Source organism: Mus pahari, chromosome 1 (genome assembly GCF_900095145.1).
Source record: "Mus pahari chromosome 1, PAHARI_EIJ_v1.1, whole genome shotgun sequence".
Classification (NCBI taxonomy): domain Eukaryota; kingdom Metazoa; phylum Chordata; class Mammalia; order Rodentia; family Muridae; genus Mus; species Mus pahari.
The window spans coordinates 103,566,071-103,582,167 of NC_034590.1; the positions used below are offsets into that span (position 1 = coordinate 103,566,071).

General features: G+C 42.5%; 1 protein-coding gene across 1 annotated transcript in view; it reads right to left on the reverse strand.

The window, feature by feature from the left end:
- The window catches only part of Adam12 (ADAM metallopeptidase domain 12), a 324,955-nt gene that overhangs the window by 224,600 nt on the left and 84,258 nt on the right, over positions 1-16,097 (reverse strand). The window contains exon 3 of the mRNA XM_021194809.2: positions 12,482-12,555. Within this exon, the coding sequence (XP_021050468.1) occupies positions 12,482-12,555 (74 nt within the window). The remainder of the gene's footprint in view (positions 1-12,481; positions 12,556-16,097) is intronic.

A 16,097-nucleotide genomic window follows, 5' to 3' on the forward strand; every position in this document is an offset into this window, starting at 1 on the left:
AAAAAAAAAACAAAAAAAACAAAAAAACAAAAAAAAAGAAGAGATGATGGGATGTGTCAGGATGGAGAGTCTGACAAAACAAGTCATTATTGTGCAAGGATTACCAGCTGGTTGGCACATAATTGGCTCCCAAGCCAGCCAACAGGCAGCCTGGACCCTCATGGCTCACTCCATCCCACAACCCACAGCACTCAGGAAACTTGGAACTCTCCCATTCCTGATGCCAGTTTGAAGTAAAGACTGGGAGTCAAATGACGTGGATCATGGGAGGGTGGATGAAGCAGGACACTGGACAGAGTTGTCTGGCATCAGGAGAAGAAGGATGGAACCAAGAAGGCAGGGAGACAGGCCACAGCCCAGGACTTGAACTTTTGGGAATCCAGAGGCAGAAAAGCTTCAGATGAGACCTCCAACTACCTGGGAAGGATGGCTTGCTTCGAAACTCTACTGTGGAAATTAGTGTTATTGTTCACCTTAAGAAAATCTAGAAATGACTTCTGGGTATTCCTGTGGGAGATTATCTTGATCCTATCTTAATTGTGGGTAGGACCATTCCCTGGGCAGGGAATCCTGAGCTGAATAAAATGTGGGAAGTGAGCTGAGCCGGTGCCTGCCTTCCTTGCTCTCTGCTTCTGATGGTGAATGCCACACGAGCATGTGCTTCAAGCTCCTGCTGCCCTGACTTCCCCATCACGACAGGCTGTACCTTGACCTGTGCACTGAAATGAACCCTTCCTCCCTTGATATGCTTTTATAATCCGATCAAAATGCTAGCACCATGGTCATCTCTTGCACTGGGAGTCAGAAGTACCTCAGGAGTGAGCTAGAACTGCAAGTAGTAACACACTGCTGAGGAGCCAAACTTGGAGGCCAGCTCTCAGAAAACCAAGAGAAGAATGGCCTGGATACAGAGCAGCTCTTGTGAGTTACAGTGTACCTACATCTTTATTTGCTAGTTGAGACAGTGGCTTCACCAAGATGAATGATCTTCCTAGAATTAATTAGAGAAAGATTTAATACATTCTACATTACATACGTACATGGAAGAACACTGGAAGTAAACCTTTTTGATGATAAAAACATACTGACATTTCAGATTCTGGGTGTTTAAATAGTGGTGAAATATATATGAAATGTATATACATATATATTTACATGTTATACTTTTTATATTGTGGTTTTAACCATTTGGAGTGTGTAATCTGGTGGTAAGAGACATACCCTCAATGTTGGAACCGCCACTACCCTCCATTTCCAGGACGCGCTCGGCCTCTGTACCCAAGGCTCAGTTAATAGTAAACCCCTGCTTCCTCCTCCCAGACCCCGTCAGTCTCATTCCATTTTCAACTCCATTTGTTCATCTTAGGTACTTCATTGTTCTGGTTTATTTTATCTGTCATCTAGAATCTCTGGGGACAGAATCTCAACCAAGCAACTGCCTTGATTATAAAGTTGGTTGTGAGGCTGTCTATGGGAGATTGTCCTGACTGTTAACTGATGTGGGCCACACCATTCCTGATGACCCTGACTTATAAGATCATAAGCCTACCTCCCACCCAGCATTGTCCATCCTTCTTACTGTTCTTCTTTGGCGGTGAAGTAAGTTCCTAAGTCAGAGGCTATGCTGTGTGGATCAGCAACCAAGCAACATGAGTATATCCCCTTCTCTCTCTCAACAAATTTTAGCTCAGTTAAAATGAGCTTAAATGCGAAAGTCAAGAGACAGTAAACTCTGAAGGAATTTGATTTAGTAAGAAAATGGCTGAGGTTGATGTAGCTGTGGCTGTGACATGACCTACTTCAAGTACCTGCCTTGGCTTCCTAGCTATCATTGACTGTGATCTAGGACTATAACCTAAAGTAAATTATTTCTTCCCTTTGTTGCTTTTGGTCAGCATGTTTTATCACATCAACAGAGAAGAAACTAGGACATTCATATAAGTGAACTTACACTCTTGGTTGTCCTTTGACCCCGGCTTATTTTGCTTAACTCAATAGCTTCTAAGTCTAACTCTGCTGCAGCTTGTGTCAGAGTGACATTTTTTTTTCTTAAGTCAGAAAAAAAACAATCTTTTTGGGATCTATAACTACATGCTGTCTATCCACCCTGCTGATGACCATGTAAGTTGTTTTCCCCTTTGTCTACTGTGTCTAATATGGCTATAAACACCAGTGTGCTAACACCTGTTTAAGCCCTTGGCAAAACACAGCCATACCATGAAGACTTTATAGTGATAAAAACTAGTCTAATTGGTGATTAATGACATCAGAGCTTTTTATATATATCACTGATGAAGTAGAAATTGGTAGCCTAAACGAGAGGAGCTGAGGAGGAATCAAGGAAACAGCTATATCCAATTGCCAACTTCAAGTTACTCAAAGCACACAATGAAGCACTGGCCAATAATAGGCAGGGGCTTCAATTCCATTCAGGATAATGACTTCACAGTAAACATTTCTGAACAGAATCATCTACCCTTGTGCTTTTCCACAGCAGTCTGAGAACCTGCTGAAATCAATGGCCACAAACTTATTAAAACTACACTAAAGCTCCAAGCTCTCCTGCATATTAATTTTGATGACAAGTGGCTGATGAATCTTAGTGACACCTGTGAACAGAAGTGCCATGATTGTTCTGTAGAGGAAATGAAAACCAGGAAAAAGTTAAGAAGATGCTAGTCATAAGCCAGATAGGCCTTGTAGCACCTGTACAACTACCTAGCCATGCTCTAGGGCCAGGGCCAGGGCCAGTACAATGACATTCAGAGATTGCACTGGCTCCCCTCAGTGGCCAGAGATCACCTAGAGAAGGCCAGACTACTATTCCCATTAATTCAGGATGCAGCCTCAGAAACAGAGATAGAGATCCACCCTTCAGGATTCTCGTTGGCAAACCTTCGACCTGTGTGTGTGTGGTCCAAGAGCTGAGGGACTAAAGAGAGAAAAGTGGGTCTGGAGATCTACTTTATCTTCAAGCATCCTTTGCATGTCCTCATCTCTTATGGAACCTGATTAAGGATGCTACACTCCCTGGTTGCAACAAGAAGAGACACTGTTACGACAAGGTTGATCTTAACCCACTTAGACACTTACACGTTAAGTCAGATTGGTGAACAAAACATTCTAAAAATGGCATTCTGACCTTTTCCAGTGTCTGTCTGCACAACTTCAAATAAAAAGAGAGACTCAAAGGAATTCAGCTCATATCAGGAAATAAAATTTAGCCCAATTAAAATGCTCTTAAATGTGAAGGCTGAGAAGCTGCTAGCAAAATCTGACGAGTTTGGTCTAGTCCGAAGATGGTTCAAATTGGTATAGCTTGTGTCAATTTATAGATGACTCTCATGCTCACAGAACTATCTCCTGGCCCTCCAGCCATCCATGGCAATGCATTCCAGTGGCCCTCTAAAGCCTCCTATTCTCTGAGGCACAAGGTAGGGCGAACTGAACAGATGTAGTCTAACCTCATAGGAGACAACATTCACTGGGGCAACTGGAAAATGCTACACCAGGAACCTCAGACTAGAGGCCCATTATAAGTGGACATTTTCCTGCTAGTCCAAGCTCTGAACCACAGAACGATCTGTGAGGATGGCCATGCTCCTTGTGTTCATTAAACACTTGACTTTAGGGTTAATGGTAGTGGCCTAGAAACAATCTCCCGGGTTTCATTCAGGGAAGAGGGCCTTCTTGAGCTTCTTGTAGAGATGCACCAACTCTACAGGTAGGTGTGGACTAAGAGGAATTTAGAAGAGGTGTTGGAGGAAGCTTGCATGCCTGGAGGCTCTCCCTGTTATATAGGCTCTGGCTTAGAGGATGAATGGAGTGGGCATTGCCTTTGGTAATAATAGCTGCCCCCTGCTTGAGATCTACCCACTTTAGGTTTGTATTACTCTACACTGTCAGCTGCATAAATCCAGAAATTCCAAAGAAAAGCCTTGTTCAGCTCACCATCACCCTCCACGGTCCATCTTAGCATCAGGCTCCATGCAGCTCAGGTATCTTATAAGACTGTGCCAGCCATATCCACATTTTTATGTCTCTGATCACCACTCCAGGCAGAACTCCTCAGTATGTTTTTGGGGGCTCTTAATCTGATTAAAGCAGCACTCCTAGCTCTTCCTGGGTCAAAATCATCCATCCCTGGGATATTCTGTCCCATCGCCCCAACTGTTCAAATATTCCTCAACTTCAGTCCATTCTGTGTCAAAATAAATGTTTTCCAACAACCTTCTTCCGTCCTTGCATGCTCATTTGGTTCATCCTCTTCCTCTAGATAACAACAGTAACACTCATTCTTCATATCCTCCAATGCCATCTTCTCATACAGCCAGAATTAGTTGACCCATATCATGTCACAATCCTGTTTATAGGCCTTTCTTTCATGGTGTCCCACCATGAGAAAATTCTAGGTCCTCACATGAGCAGAAGACCCTTCATGGCTTAGGTATCTTGCCTCTTTCTGCATCATAAGGTCCCTAGCCTAATGAGATCCTTGTCTCTGGAATGCCCCTTCGTCATTACTCTGGGCCTTTTCATAGCCTTTTTTTCTCTCTTGAACCTTATACCATCTGCCCACTTTACTTGCTTCATGCTTATTTATATATCTTGAATGACATTCAATTATACATCTGCTTTCATCTCAAGGCTAGGATAGTGTCACGTGCTGTCCTTCCTTGGCTTCAAGCACAACTGATCTTTGTCTTCTGCTTTTTCCATGGTCTGTCTAGTCTTGGGCTCCTTGGCTTTTCTGCAAAAGGCCAGGCCTTTACCTCATTCACTTTTCTACCTTTAAGGCCCAGGGCCATGTCGGACCATTCTATCACCTCCAATGCCCAAGGTCATGTCAGGTGTCAATCAAATATTCATGAGTAAATGATGAGAAAAGTAAGTGAATGAACAGATGTCAATGATGTATCAACAAAATGCTAATGAGGATTTATCAACAGAATAAGGGAAGCAGAGAGGTGGAGTCATGGATCTAGGGAGTCAAGTTTTGTTCTTCATTTAACCAGGACTTAGAATCAGCAAGGAAATTTAGAGCTCATGAGGCTACATGTGGGTGGCATTTCTCTGAGAAAAAGTAAAGAATCCACACACAAAGGCTTTACAACTGCAGTGGTCGAGAATATCAAGACCATGAAGTTAAAATCTTCCTTGCAACAAGAACCCAAAGGGTGGCTCCCGCTAATCCAGGTCTGGTCAGAACTGAGATGTATGGCCGTTACCTGACCTCTAGGAAAAGAACAGATCTAAACCACTTTTTCACTCACCCACAAAGTCTAAAGTGGAGCACAGAAAGCAGCCAGTGTGATAAAATAATGAGCATCACAGGCATGGCAGGGAAACCATACTGAAACCATTTACACTGAGCATCAGAGATAACATGAGCAATAATCCTTCAACACTGATGTTCACAGACCTCAACCCCACTCTGGAGACCAAGAAATTGGGGCAGACCTTAAGCAGATTGCAAGCAGCTTAAACAAGCAACTGGGCTTCAAAGCTCCTTTCCTGAAATAGTTTCATATACCCTGTAGGACATTTCGTCAGCCTCCTAGTGACTCGTGTCTGATGGCTGCAGACTGTTCAGGTTCCATCATTCACTAGTATTGTAAGGGTTTACATGGTGCCTATGACTAGTAGGGTGTGTGGGAGATGGTGGTGGAACATCATGACCCTCCCTTTGACCTTAGGTCATTCCTTTAGGGAGAAGAGAACCACTGATTGACAGTGGGAACACAAAGGCAGGATCCATTGACTCTCAAATGCCATGTAGGACTGTAAAGAATATAGGGTCTGGATGTGGCCTGGCCAGGGTCACCATAGGAAAGAAAAGTGATTTCCCTAGTCTAGGGCTTGCTACTGCCTTCCACATGCTCTTTGGCAGTCACCCTTATCAGCAGCTATGTAGCCTTGAAGGTTCCTGTTGAGTCAGCAGTCTCATTCACAAGATTACTGGCCAATTTTCCTGAACTTGCAGGGCTTTTGTTTCTTACACTGTTAACTCAAGCACAGGACTTTACATTTATCTCTATTTAATCTCATCTTGTTAGTCTTGGCCCATTGATCCAAAGTGTAAAAATCTCGGTAATCCAGATCCTGCTGTGCCAGGCACACTTATCCCCTCAGCCTTGCACTGCCAGGAGATGTGATTAGGACATCCCATTATGTCTTTATAGCAACAACTGCCAAAACCATGGGTCAAGGTGAGGCTAAGAGAAAGGATTGCCCCAAGGCAATGGGCAGCAGCTTCTCCAGCTGCCCATCATAGCCCAGGTCAGCATGAATGATGATCCAACATCCTCTACATGGTCACTTAGCCAAGTCTTAATCCGCCAAATAAAATCTCCACACTAGCCACACTTCTCCCACTTGTATGATGTAGCCTGAGGAATGCTCTAAAATATACACCCTTATAAGTATGTCTAAAAAAGCCCAAAGCAATTATACTTTTAACTATACCTAAAAAGTATACATAATGCCATGTGTAGATATACATATATTGTTTTAATGAACGTTCCTCATCTGAACCGATGGTGCTCCTTCCGAGAACCAAAGTCAACCTAACAAAATCCTCAACAGACACGAGAAGCCCTCACTTGAGTTACTGGTCATGGCTGTCCAAGCGACTCTCCAAACATACAGCCTGCTGCTGTTGCCTTTGGTTATCCACCAGAGGTGGAAGGTAAGTCCCTAGTGTTAAAGACACCATGCACTCTAGAAACAATGTCCAGAGACAGTCCTACACATCCATGACACCTATGGAGCAACCTATAACAACACACCTATAAACATTCAGTGTGCTGTGATAACACTAAAAGTGCAGTTGTGGTACACACACCTAGGTGGTAACCAACCGCTCTCTAACTGGACTTCAGAACCACTCAACAAGATGGAAAACATGCCTGGTACTGGAAACCTAGCCAACTACTCAGTCCAGGTGAAGTTGTGGATATTGGAGAAGACCACTATTTTACTAAACCAGCATAATCCCTAAGCAACAATCTATAATCATTTCTTCTTACACCCACACATAAGTGTAGTCTTCATCCCTCATCAAGGAAACTTCTCTTTGTAACTGGAGACTGCTATAGGAAGCCACATCCATCAAGATGCAGAGTTGTGGCACCCAGTCCCAATGGATGCATCTATGAAACAATTCCCACACCTAAGGCTCAGGGAAGATTGTTGAAGAAGGTATGGAAAGATTAAGAGCCAAATGATCAGGGAATTTGCTGTGAGATTGACCCTCTTTGTAACAACAGAAGCCTCACCAACATAGCTGCCAAATGAGAGCTGAACAAGGGTGACACCTATGGACGTGTCAAAGTGAATGAGGTCCATGAGGCCTCCACCCTACACAAAAAGCTATAGACAATCGAGGAAAGCTGGGAGTGGGAGAGCTGGACTTCCCCAGGGAAGAAAGGGCACACCTAACGATTGTCCTGTGCCAAACAGCCAGCCCTGAAAACATGCAAATAACTTTATATGGACTGAGCAAGTTATGGCCATGGATTTGAATGAGAGTTGGGAGGCATATATGGGAAGGTTTGGAGGAAGGAAAGGAATGGGAGAAATGCTATTGTGTTATATTCCCTAAATTAAAACAAACACCCTCCTAGATATTTATACCCACCATGGAACAATGTTTAAACACCCACTCTGTTATTGTTCTGGAGCAAAGTACCAATTAGACTTGCCTTTTAGAGATGTCTGGAATTGTTCCAGGTAGGATAAAATCAATAGTGACATTCTTTGTGCTCAGAGAGTCCCCAAGTATAAATTTAGTTTTTCATGGATTTCCCACAGCAACCACCTTTGAGCAGTGGTGGAACAGGACTTGCTAACGAAGGCTCCCTGGGGCGGAGAGATGTGTTGAATGGGGTCTAGTGCTCTCAGTTTAAAAAGAAAAAAAAAAGAATTGGAAAATAAAATGGATGTCTAAGCTGGCCAGCATGTCCCATAAAGCATTTTGATCAAAGATGCAGTTTCTGCAACACTGAGGAATGGCTGGGGAATCTATAGGGATGCAGGGGAGTTACAGCAGCTAAAATCTGGTCCCTGCTGTCCCATAGACAGACGGCAACGTCCTGATAGATGCTGCTCCAGGGAAACTTAATGTTTCTTTAAACATTCAATTATGGTTAAACAAACACATATTTTAAGCCACCAGCAGATCTTTGCACAAATTAGAGATACTAGAAGGCAAATCAAACAGATCCCCTGAAATGAGTATTTCATAAGAAGTCAGCTCTGCTCTGTGAAGAGCTGTCTTACCAGGCAGGGGTTTGAGGAGGATAATGAGGGGGCTCTGCCAGCACCAGACTATCTGACACTTCTTGTGATCGAAGGGGCCAAGGCCACTCTTAGTTCAGTTTTAATTGCTGAGCATGTTTTAAATTATATCAAATCTCAAGATATCCAGGGGTTTGATGCTCAAAAGGAAGACAATTTTTGCTCTCTGGGAGTTGCTTGAGGCTGTTCAAAGGTCTTTTGAAAAATGGTCCTGCTCTGTATGTCCTTTAATGGCTGGAGCATATGCCATCCTTTTTCTTTTGAAACATTCCCAGTTTTCACACTTTTAAAATAAAGTTCCTTCCTAACCTATAACATGATATTTTCTTATTGTAAAACAATAAAGCCTTCTTTTATAGTCCCTGTATTCAGAGCTATGTAGCATACATATCATTTTGAAATTAAAACTGAAGGCCATGTATATGATTTCCTAACACGATATTTACATTGGGTACATCATGGAATTTCTTTTGCAACAGTAAAGTTCTTCAACATTTTATTCATCTTCTTCCAATTTAATTTTGAGGAAGAGCCTCAGCAGTGAACGACTTTGAACCTGGGGCTAATTCCTAGCTGTAACAGTCTGGCTATCTGATTGGTCAGGCCCTCTACTGTCCTGGGTGTTAAATATTTAAATGACCCGTTCTCATTTCTTACAGCTTTATTTGACTAAACTTTCTAAATTGGATCTCCTGGGCCAAAGGCTATGGAAATTAAAATTTAATTAAAAGGTGCATGATTAATTACCTTTTGTGTCTTACAGCTGAGGAGAATCATAACAACTTTACCTTCCTCACAAAACTGTGCATATTCATCGATTCATTTTTAATAGACACGTAATCTTCTTTTTAAAAGGTTACACTGAATATTTGGACAAAAACATCATTAAAAGAGCAATACCAGAACGTCTGAATTATGAAAACATTACTTTTAACAGACTGTGATCTTTAAAATTGGCACAGGTGGGGACCAAGGAAAAGCTGAAAGGGGAGTATTAACTCAGCACACACAAGTCCCTGGGTTTGATTAACAGCACTGCAAAATTAAAGTCAGTACAACTGGGATAAGGAAAGCAAAGCTACAGTATCTCAGAGGAATAGCTGTGTAGTCACTATGTATTGTAAATTTAAATCCATTATTATAGTTTTTATTAAGGTTTTATTTTGTTTTGTTATTTTTGGCCAGGGCTGGCCTAAAAATTCCCTATACAGCCCATTCTAGCCTTGAACTTATGGTGAATCTTCTGCCTCAGCCTCCTAAGTGCTGAGATTACAATTTCACCACTGTGCCCAGATATTCCAGATACTTAAAAAAAAAAAAAAGATTCATTTATTCTTATTTTATGAGTATGGGTGCTTTGGCTGCATGTGTGTCTGTGCATCTTGGGAGTGTAGAACCCACAGAGGCTAAAAGAGGGCACCAGAGCCCCTGGAATTGGAGTAACAGACAGTTATCAGCTGTCATGTTAGTGCTGGGAACAGAACCCAGGTCCTGAACCAACTGCCCTTAACCTCTGGATCATCTCTCCAGTCCCATAATCCACATACTCTAAAAATATAGACAAAGAGATTAGGAAGAAAGAAAGGAAGAGATTGAGAAAAAAAAAAAGCATTTTGTGTTTCTAAGTTTTCTAATTCCGAGGTTATTTCGGGAAAGGCCTAAAGGATTGGACAGCAATAAATTAGGGCACCTTTGAGATGATTTTCCACACAAATTATCCTTTGTCTGGTTGTCAGCACGCATTATGCTATCTTCAGTAACAGAGGGTAAATCACTTCCAGAGGGAGCCATGAACAGAGCAATTAACCCACTTTACAAACCTAGAGAACCAGATGGGGCCAAGACAGCATTTTCTATGGAAGGGCACGCCAATAATGCTGCTAACTGAAGCCGTGGTGGAGGGTTGTACAAAGACTGCTGTGTCGACTAGAGACATCCAAAGCAAAGCCATGTTCATAAGGCAGGAGCCCACCTTTGTCCTTGCCCTGTCACCCAGGGTTTGCACATTGGTTTATTTTGTTGTTATTCTTTGTTTCTTTTATCCCTACGGTCTTCTGTTTTCTGTTGTGGAACAAATGCTTTTTAGTAAAAATACAATAAGATTTCATAAGATCTCTCCACCCTTCTACCTGCAACCCTAAGATTATCTGCATGCTCAGGGTCACAGCCTCCCCTGTGCTGGGCAACATGTTCCTCCAATGGCCAGATGCCCAGACCATGTGCAGGACAGACATTTCTAAGCCGTGCTGCCAAACATAACAACCCATAGAGGACACAGGACCCTACAGCTGTCTTTATGAGATTTTTGTTTGTTTGTTTTTCTGTGTCTTTCAGAGAGCGTCTAGAGTACCAGCTACTTTTCTCACTGCTGTAAGCAAACAGTTGGCAAGAAGCATCTTCAGGGAAGATTTACCATGATGGACAGTGGACAAACATGGTCCATCATGGTGAGAGCATGGTGGTAGGAGTGTGAGGTTGCTGGTCACACAGCATCCACGAACCGGAGGAGAAAGCAGACAAGTGAGACAGGTTATGAAGTCTCAGGGTCTACCACTAGTGACCTACCTTCCCTAGAGAGGCCCTCCTAACCCAGTGCTACCATTTGAGAAGCAAGTGTTTAAGCACCTGAGCCCACAGAGGACGTTTCACATTCTAACCACGTCCCCTAGTTACCTCCATGGAGATAGTTTCAAAACCGTATACGTGCAGCAATGCAAAAATAAAATAAAAGGTGAATTTCCCACTGGCTTTTATGTGGGTGCTGGGAAATCAGAATTTAAGTCATCATGTTTCTATTACAAGAAGTATAGCCACTGAGCAATCTCTCCAGCCCTTCTATTTTTGTACATGTAGAAATACTGTGGGAAAACTTAGTGTTTAGCTCCAGGCTCAGTGAGAGACCCTGACTCAAAAAGGGGGGGGGGTCTGGTGAGATGGCTCAGTGGGTAAGAGCACCCAACTGCTCTTCCGAAGGTCCAGAGTTCAAATCCCAGCAACCACAAGGTGGCTCACAACCATCCGTAACAAGATCTGACACCCTCTTCTGGAGTGTCTGAAGACAGCTACAGTGTACTTAAATACAATAAATAAATAAATAAATAAATAAATAAATAAATAAATAAATAAATAAATAAATCTTTAAAAAAAAAAAAGCCCACTGTGGAGAAAGCAATAGAGGGACGACTATCTGTCTCACATATGTAAATACACATTGGTATGCACAGGTGCGCACCTACACCTGCATATCCATACACACCAGTTACATTGTCTAGAAAGATCTTCTAAGATGTTTACTTTCTGAATATAGCCACATAAAAGCAAAATAATATTCTGTTCAGAACTCTTAAGTATTCAACCCATGTGCCCAAATCTCTTTTTTCAAGTCATCAGGATACAAGAAAAAGCTGAAACACGTCATCTCTTTACTGGTTTTCATGCCTTTGATCCACTCGGTGGTGAAAGCTAGGCATGTAAGAAAAAAACACCAAGTGGCAGGTTGCAGATCCCAGGGAGCAGGCTGTGCCATTTTATAGCCCTTTGTGGCTTTAGATGCTACATGTCAGGACGGTGGCTCTGATACAATGAAGGGCGTGGTTTGCTTAAAAGGAGATTGATCCTGTTTCTGCAACTGCATGTCCCTGGTGGTTGTCTTCCTTCCTCTGTCAGCCCCACCCCCACGCCCAGGGGACCCTCATTCTTCAGAGTGAGGAAGAGGAGCTAGTTCTCCTGCTTTACGCCAGGGGGGACCTGACAAATAGAGTTAGTCTATTAAATATAGGCTGCTCACTGGAAGACCTCCTTAGCTAAAGTAAGAATTAAATAGATGAAAGAAGTCCTTTGCAACTGTGGTTCTTGTGGGAGTGTCGGGGGGGGGCGTAAAGGAGAGACCATTTCCCCTGAGAAGCCATACATGAAGCATAACATACCTATTCTCTCAGAAAGAACAAACAAACAAACAAACAAACAACAACAAAGACATCCAGTGTACTATTTTCTGGGAATTTATAATTTCTCCATTAAAGAGCCAACTTTTTGAAGAAAAGCATAAGTTGAAGCTTATTACACTGGAGCAAGTTCATGAAATTAGATACATCCTGTGGTGATAGAAAAGATAGAGCCGTTTTTAGTGGACATTGCCCTAACTTTCTCTGCCACTCTGTAACCAAGAATGACCTTGACTTACTCATTCCTTTCCAGGCTGAGGATCAGTTCTCGGTTCTCCAGCTGCAGTTGCACAGTTAGCACATCTGGATGATCCTGAAAAATGAACAGAGAGGGTTAGCTGAAAGGCAGTTGGCTTAGCCTTGCCAACATCTGGATATTCTTCATCAGTATAGTCAGTGGGGAGGAAAGAGGGAGTGCTGAGGTTGATTGGGAGGAGGAGGAGACAGGGGAGGGGCATAGGAGACAGATGATAGATAGATAGATGATAGATAGATAGATAGATAGATAGATAGATAGATAGATTGATGATTTTATTCTTGGGGATTTTCTTCAACACCAAGTACTGAAGACCAGAGTGACAGAGATAAAAAAAAATAGGACACCTGGCTCTGATGTGGCCATTCTACTCTTCTCCTTTAGTGATTCTTCCTCTGAACCCTTCCCTCTCATCATAGCTCCATCTACCCCACCCACCTCTCCTACCCTTTCTTTGATCTTCCCTGACTGTACAAAGGGCATCGTTATTCATTATCTGCCTATGGCAGAAAACTCTTAAATTATCCTTTGGGTTCACCCCCTCTCCTGAACATGGGAACAGTCCTGCAGAGCTGCTCTCTACAGCACCTCTCCTGCTCCCATGGCTCCTTACCATCTTCCCCTCCATCTGTTCAACCCTCAGGTGACTCTCCTCATCCTCCTAATCCAGGTTTTCCCGGGTCTGCCTTTGCTTTCTTCCCATCTATACTCCAGCAATGGAAGGTCACTTAAAACTTCAATCTTCCAATGTGCCTGTGCTTGTTTCCCACTGCACTGATAGGATATCACCTTTTGAACTTGGTTTGTGGTTCCCAAGGTCCTCTCCCCTGCAGACTCCACATGCTTTGCATGCGCCTACATGCCTTGCCTGCTCTTGGAATCCAAGATTTGTCCTCCTGCCCTGAGAATTTGCACATGCTTGTTTCTCTACCTGCGATGCTTTTCCTGACTGTCTACTGGAATCAGCTTAAAAACCAGCTATTAGAAGAAGTGTCACATCACCACCAACCTCCTGCTGTCCTGTCCTTTCCCCATGAAAAGGAAGGGCATCATATTACTTGTGATTGGTGTGTTGGCTTGCACATCTTTATAGCCACCGGAGGACTGGGCAGATAACAAGTGAGTAGTGAAGGAAGGAGTCCACCCATGCCAGGGAAATGGCTCTGCAGACATCTTTTCCTCTTGTTCCACAGCCCTCTGGTCCCTGCTTCCCTCCCCTAATCCATATACCCAACCTCAGCGTAGACAGCCTAGTCTAGGGGATGGTGTTGCCGACATTTAGGGTTGATCTTCCTGGCACAGTGAACCTAATCTAAACAATCTCTCACGTATGCCTGTGCCCAGACACTTGAGTCCAAAGTGATTCTACATTGTATCAAGTGGAAACCAGTATAAACCACCACAGTATACCAGTTGGGGGCTGGGTGGTACAAGAAATATACAGTGGAGGAAGAGAATGGAGGGAACTTTCATTCCAATTTACTCATTATACTGGACATTTTTGTTTAAAAGCACATTTCCATCCATTTTCCTAATTGTTATTGAACGAAGACCATAACGCACACCATTCTTTTTTTCTTACGATGATATATTGACTGATTTACCTAATGGAACTACATCCTTTGTTGGATGTGCAAAGAACTGTATTTGCTGAACCGATCAATCAAATGCTAATCAATAAGCCAAAGATATTTAAGCAGCCACTATAATTCTTTTAAACTGGGAGAAGTACCTCTAAACAAATATGTAAAGTATATCAACGTGCATTTTAAAAAATAAAATAATCACAGGGCATCTACTAGCCAGATGAGGATGTAGACTATTTCCAACACTGTAGAAAGCCCTCTCTCTAGTTTGCTTTTCTGTTGCTCTGATAAACACTGTTGCCAAAAGAAACCTGGGGAGGAGAGGGCTTATTTGTCTTACAGGTTCTAACCCGTCACTGAGGGAAGCCAAGGCAGAAACTGAGGCAGAGGCCATGGAGGAATGCTGCTTACCGGATTGTCTCTCCCGGCTGCTCAGTTACATTTATTATACAGTCCAGGTCTACCTGTGTAGGGATGGCACTGCCCATAGTAGGTCGATGTTAACTTTTGCATGGCTATGCTCCACACTTTTCTTAGAAGGATGCCTGCCTTGTTGGGTTAGGACCTACATGTATGTTATACATTAAACCTGAAATGATCTTCACAGGTTCATGTTTTGAATGCTTTGAGTGATTCCCAGTTGGTGGTGCTGGGCGGGTATTGTGACACTTTGAGGAAGTTGGGTGGAGACGGGTCACTAAGGGCAATCTCTCAAAGGTTTTTCCCTAGCCCCTGATTCTGGCTTCACTTTCTGTTTCCTGGACTTTCTTGAGATGAAGAGCCTCTGCCAATGTGTTTCTGCCTCCATAAGCTGAGTTGCCACTTAATCCTTCTCTGCTACAGTGAACTGAAGACATGAGTCAAAATTAATCGTTTCTTTCTGTGAGGTATTTTGGTCAAACTCATAACTGCCCTCTGTGACCTCAGTTCACCTGAGTAGCCTCTTAAAGGCCTTCTTTCTAGATGTTCCACATTTCAAGGAGACGGGTTAGAGCTTCAATATAGATCTGGCAGGGTCAGGGATGTAATTGAGTCTACAACATTCCTTCGTCATTCTTACATCCTATCCATTCCTCACCAGAGGAATTAGCTTAAACCCATTAATCACTAATTAATATTACTTGATTTCATTTATAGTTTATTCATACTCTATGTATTTCTAAACAAACATTAGCCTTATACTGAACCCATTCTTCTATGGATGGTTTGGCTTAATCTTATACCTGAAGGAAATATTGGTTCTATGTGTTGTTCAACCTTATAAATTTACAATATTCTATTATGTAAAATGATTTATATACCCATAATCATGTAAATAGATGCTCACTGATTTTTTTTCTGATCCTTTCTCTGTACATGACTTCACATATCTGTGTCATGTCTGCAATTGAATAGGTTCTATGGGTGGTAGGATTTGTCCACTTGCCTTCACTGGGGATTTTAACTTAATTAATAATTAATTAACTGTTTCTAATGTATGGATGGATCGCATCCCCTCAGTTACTGGATACATGTTCTAGCTACTCTATTTCCTGGATATCTGACAAAGAAAAAAATTAGACAAAATTTTTTTTGCTAAGTATATAAGAGCACCTTATTGAGGATTTGTTTTAAATGTTTTACATCTATTCATTTATTGAGAGTCAGTGCTATGGCACACGTGTGGACGTAAGTAGACAACATGCCAGAGTTGGTTCTTACCTTCCAGCACATGGATTCCAGACCTTGAACTCAGGTCCTATGGCTTAGAAGCAAGCAGCATTATCTTATGAGCCATTTATAGCCCAAGGCTTTAGTTTATATCTCTACTATCACTGACAGGCAGAGAATCTTTGGGACAGGTGATACCGTTCTTCCATGAAAATCCAGTTCATGCTTCCTACCTGTGAGCCACATCCTTATCCCTTTAGTATTTATTAGTGGCAAATTTTACCATGGAGAGTGTGTGCTCTGTTGCACAGGTGGATACCTGCTTGCTAATAGCAATTTTCTACCAGAAAGCAAAAGGTCAGT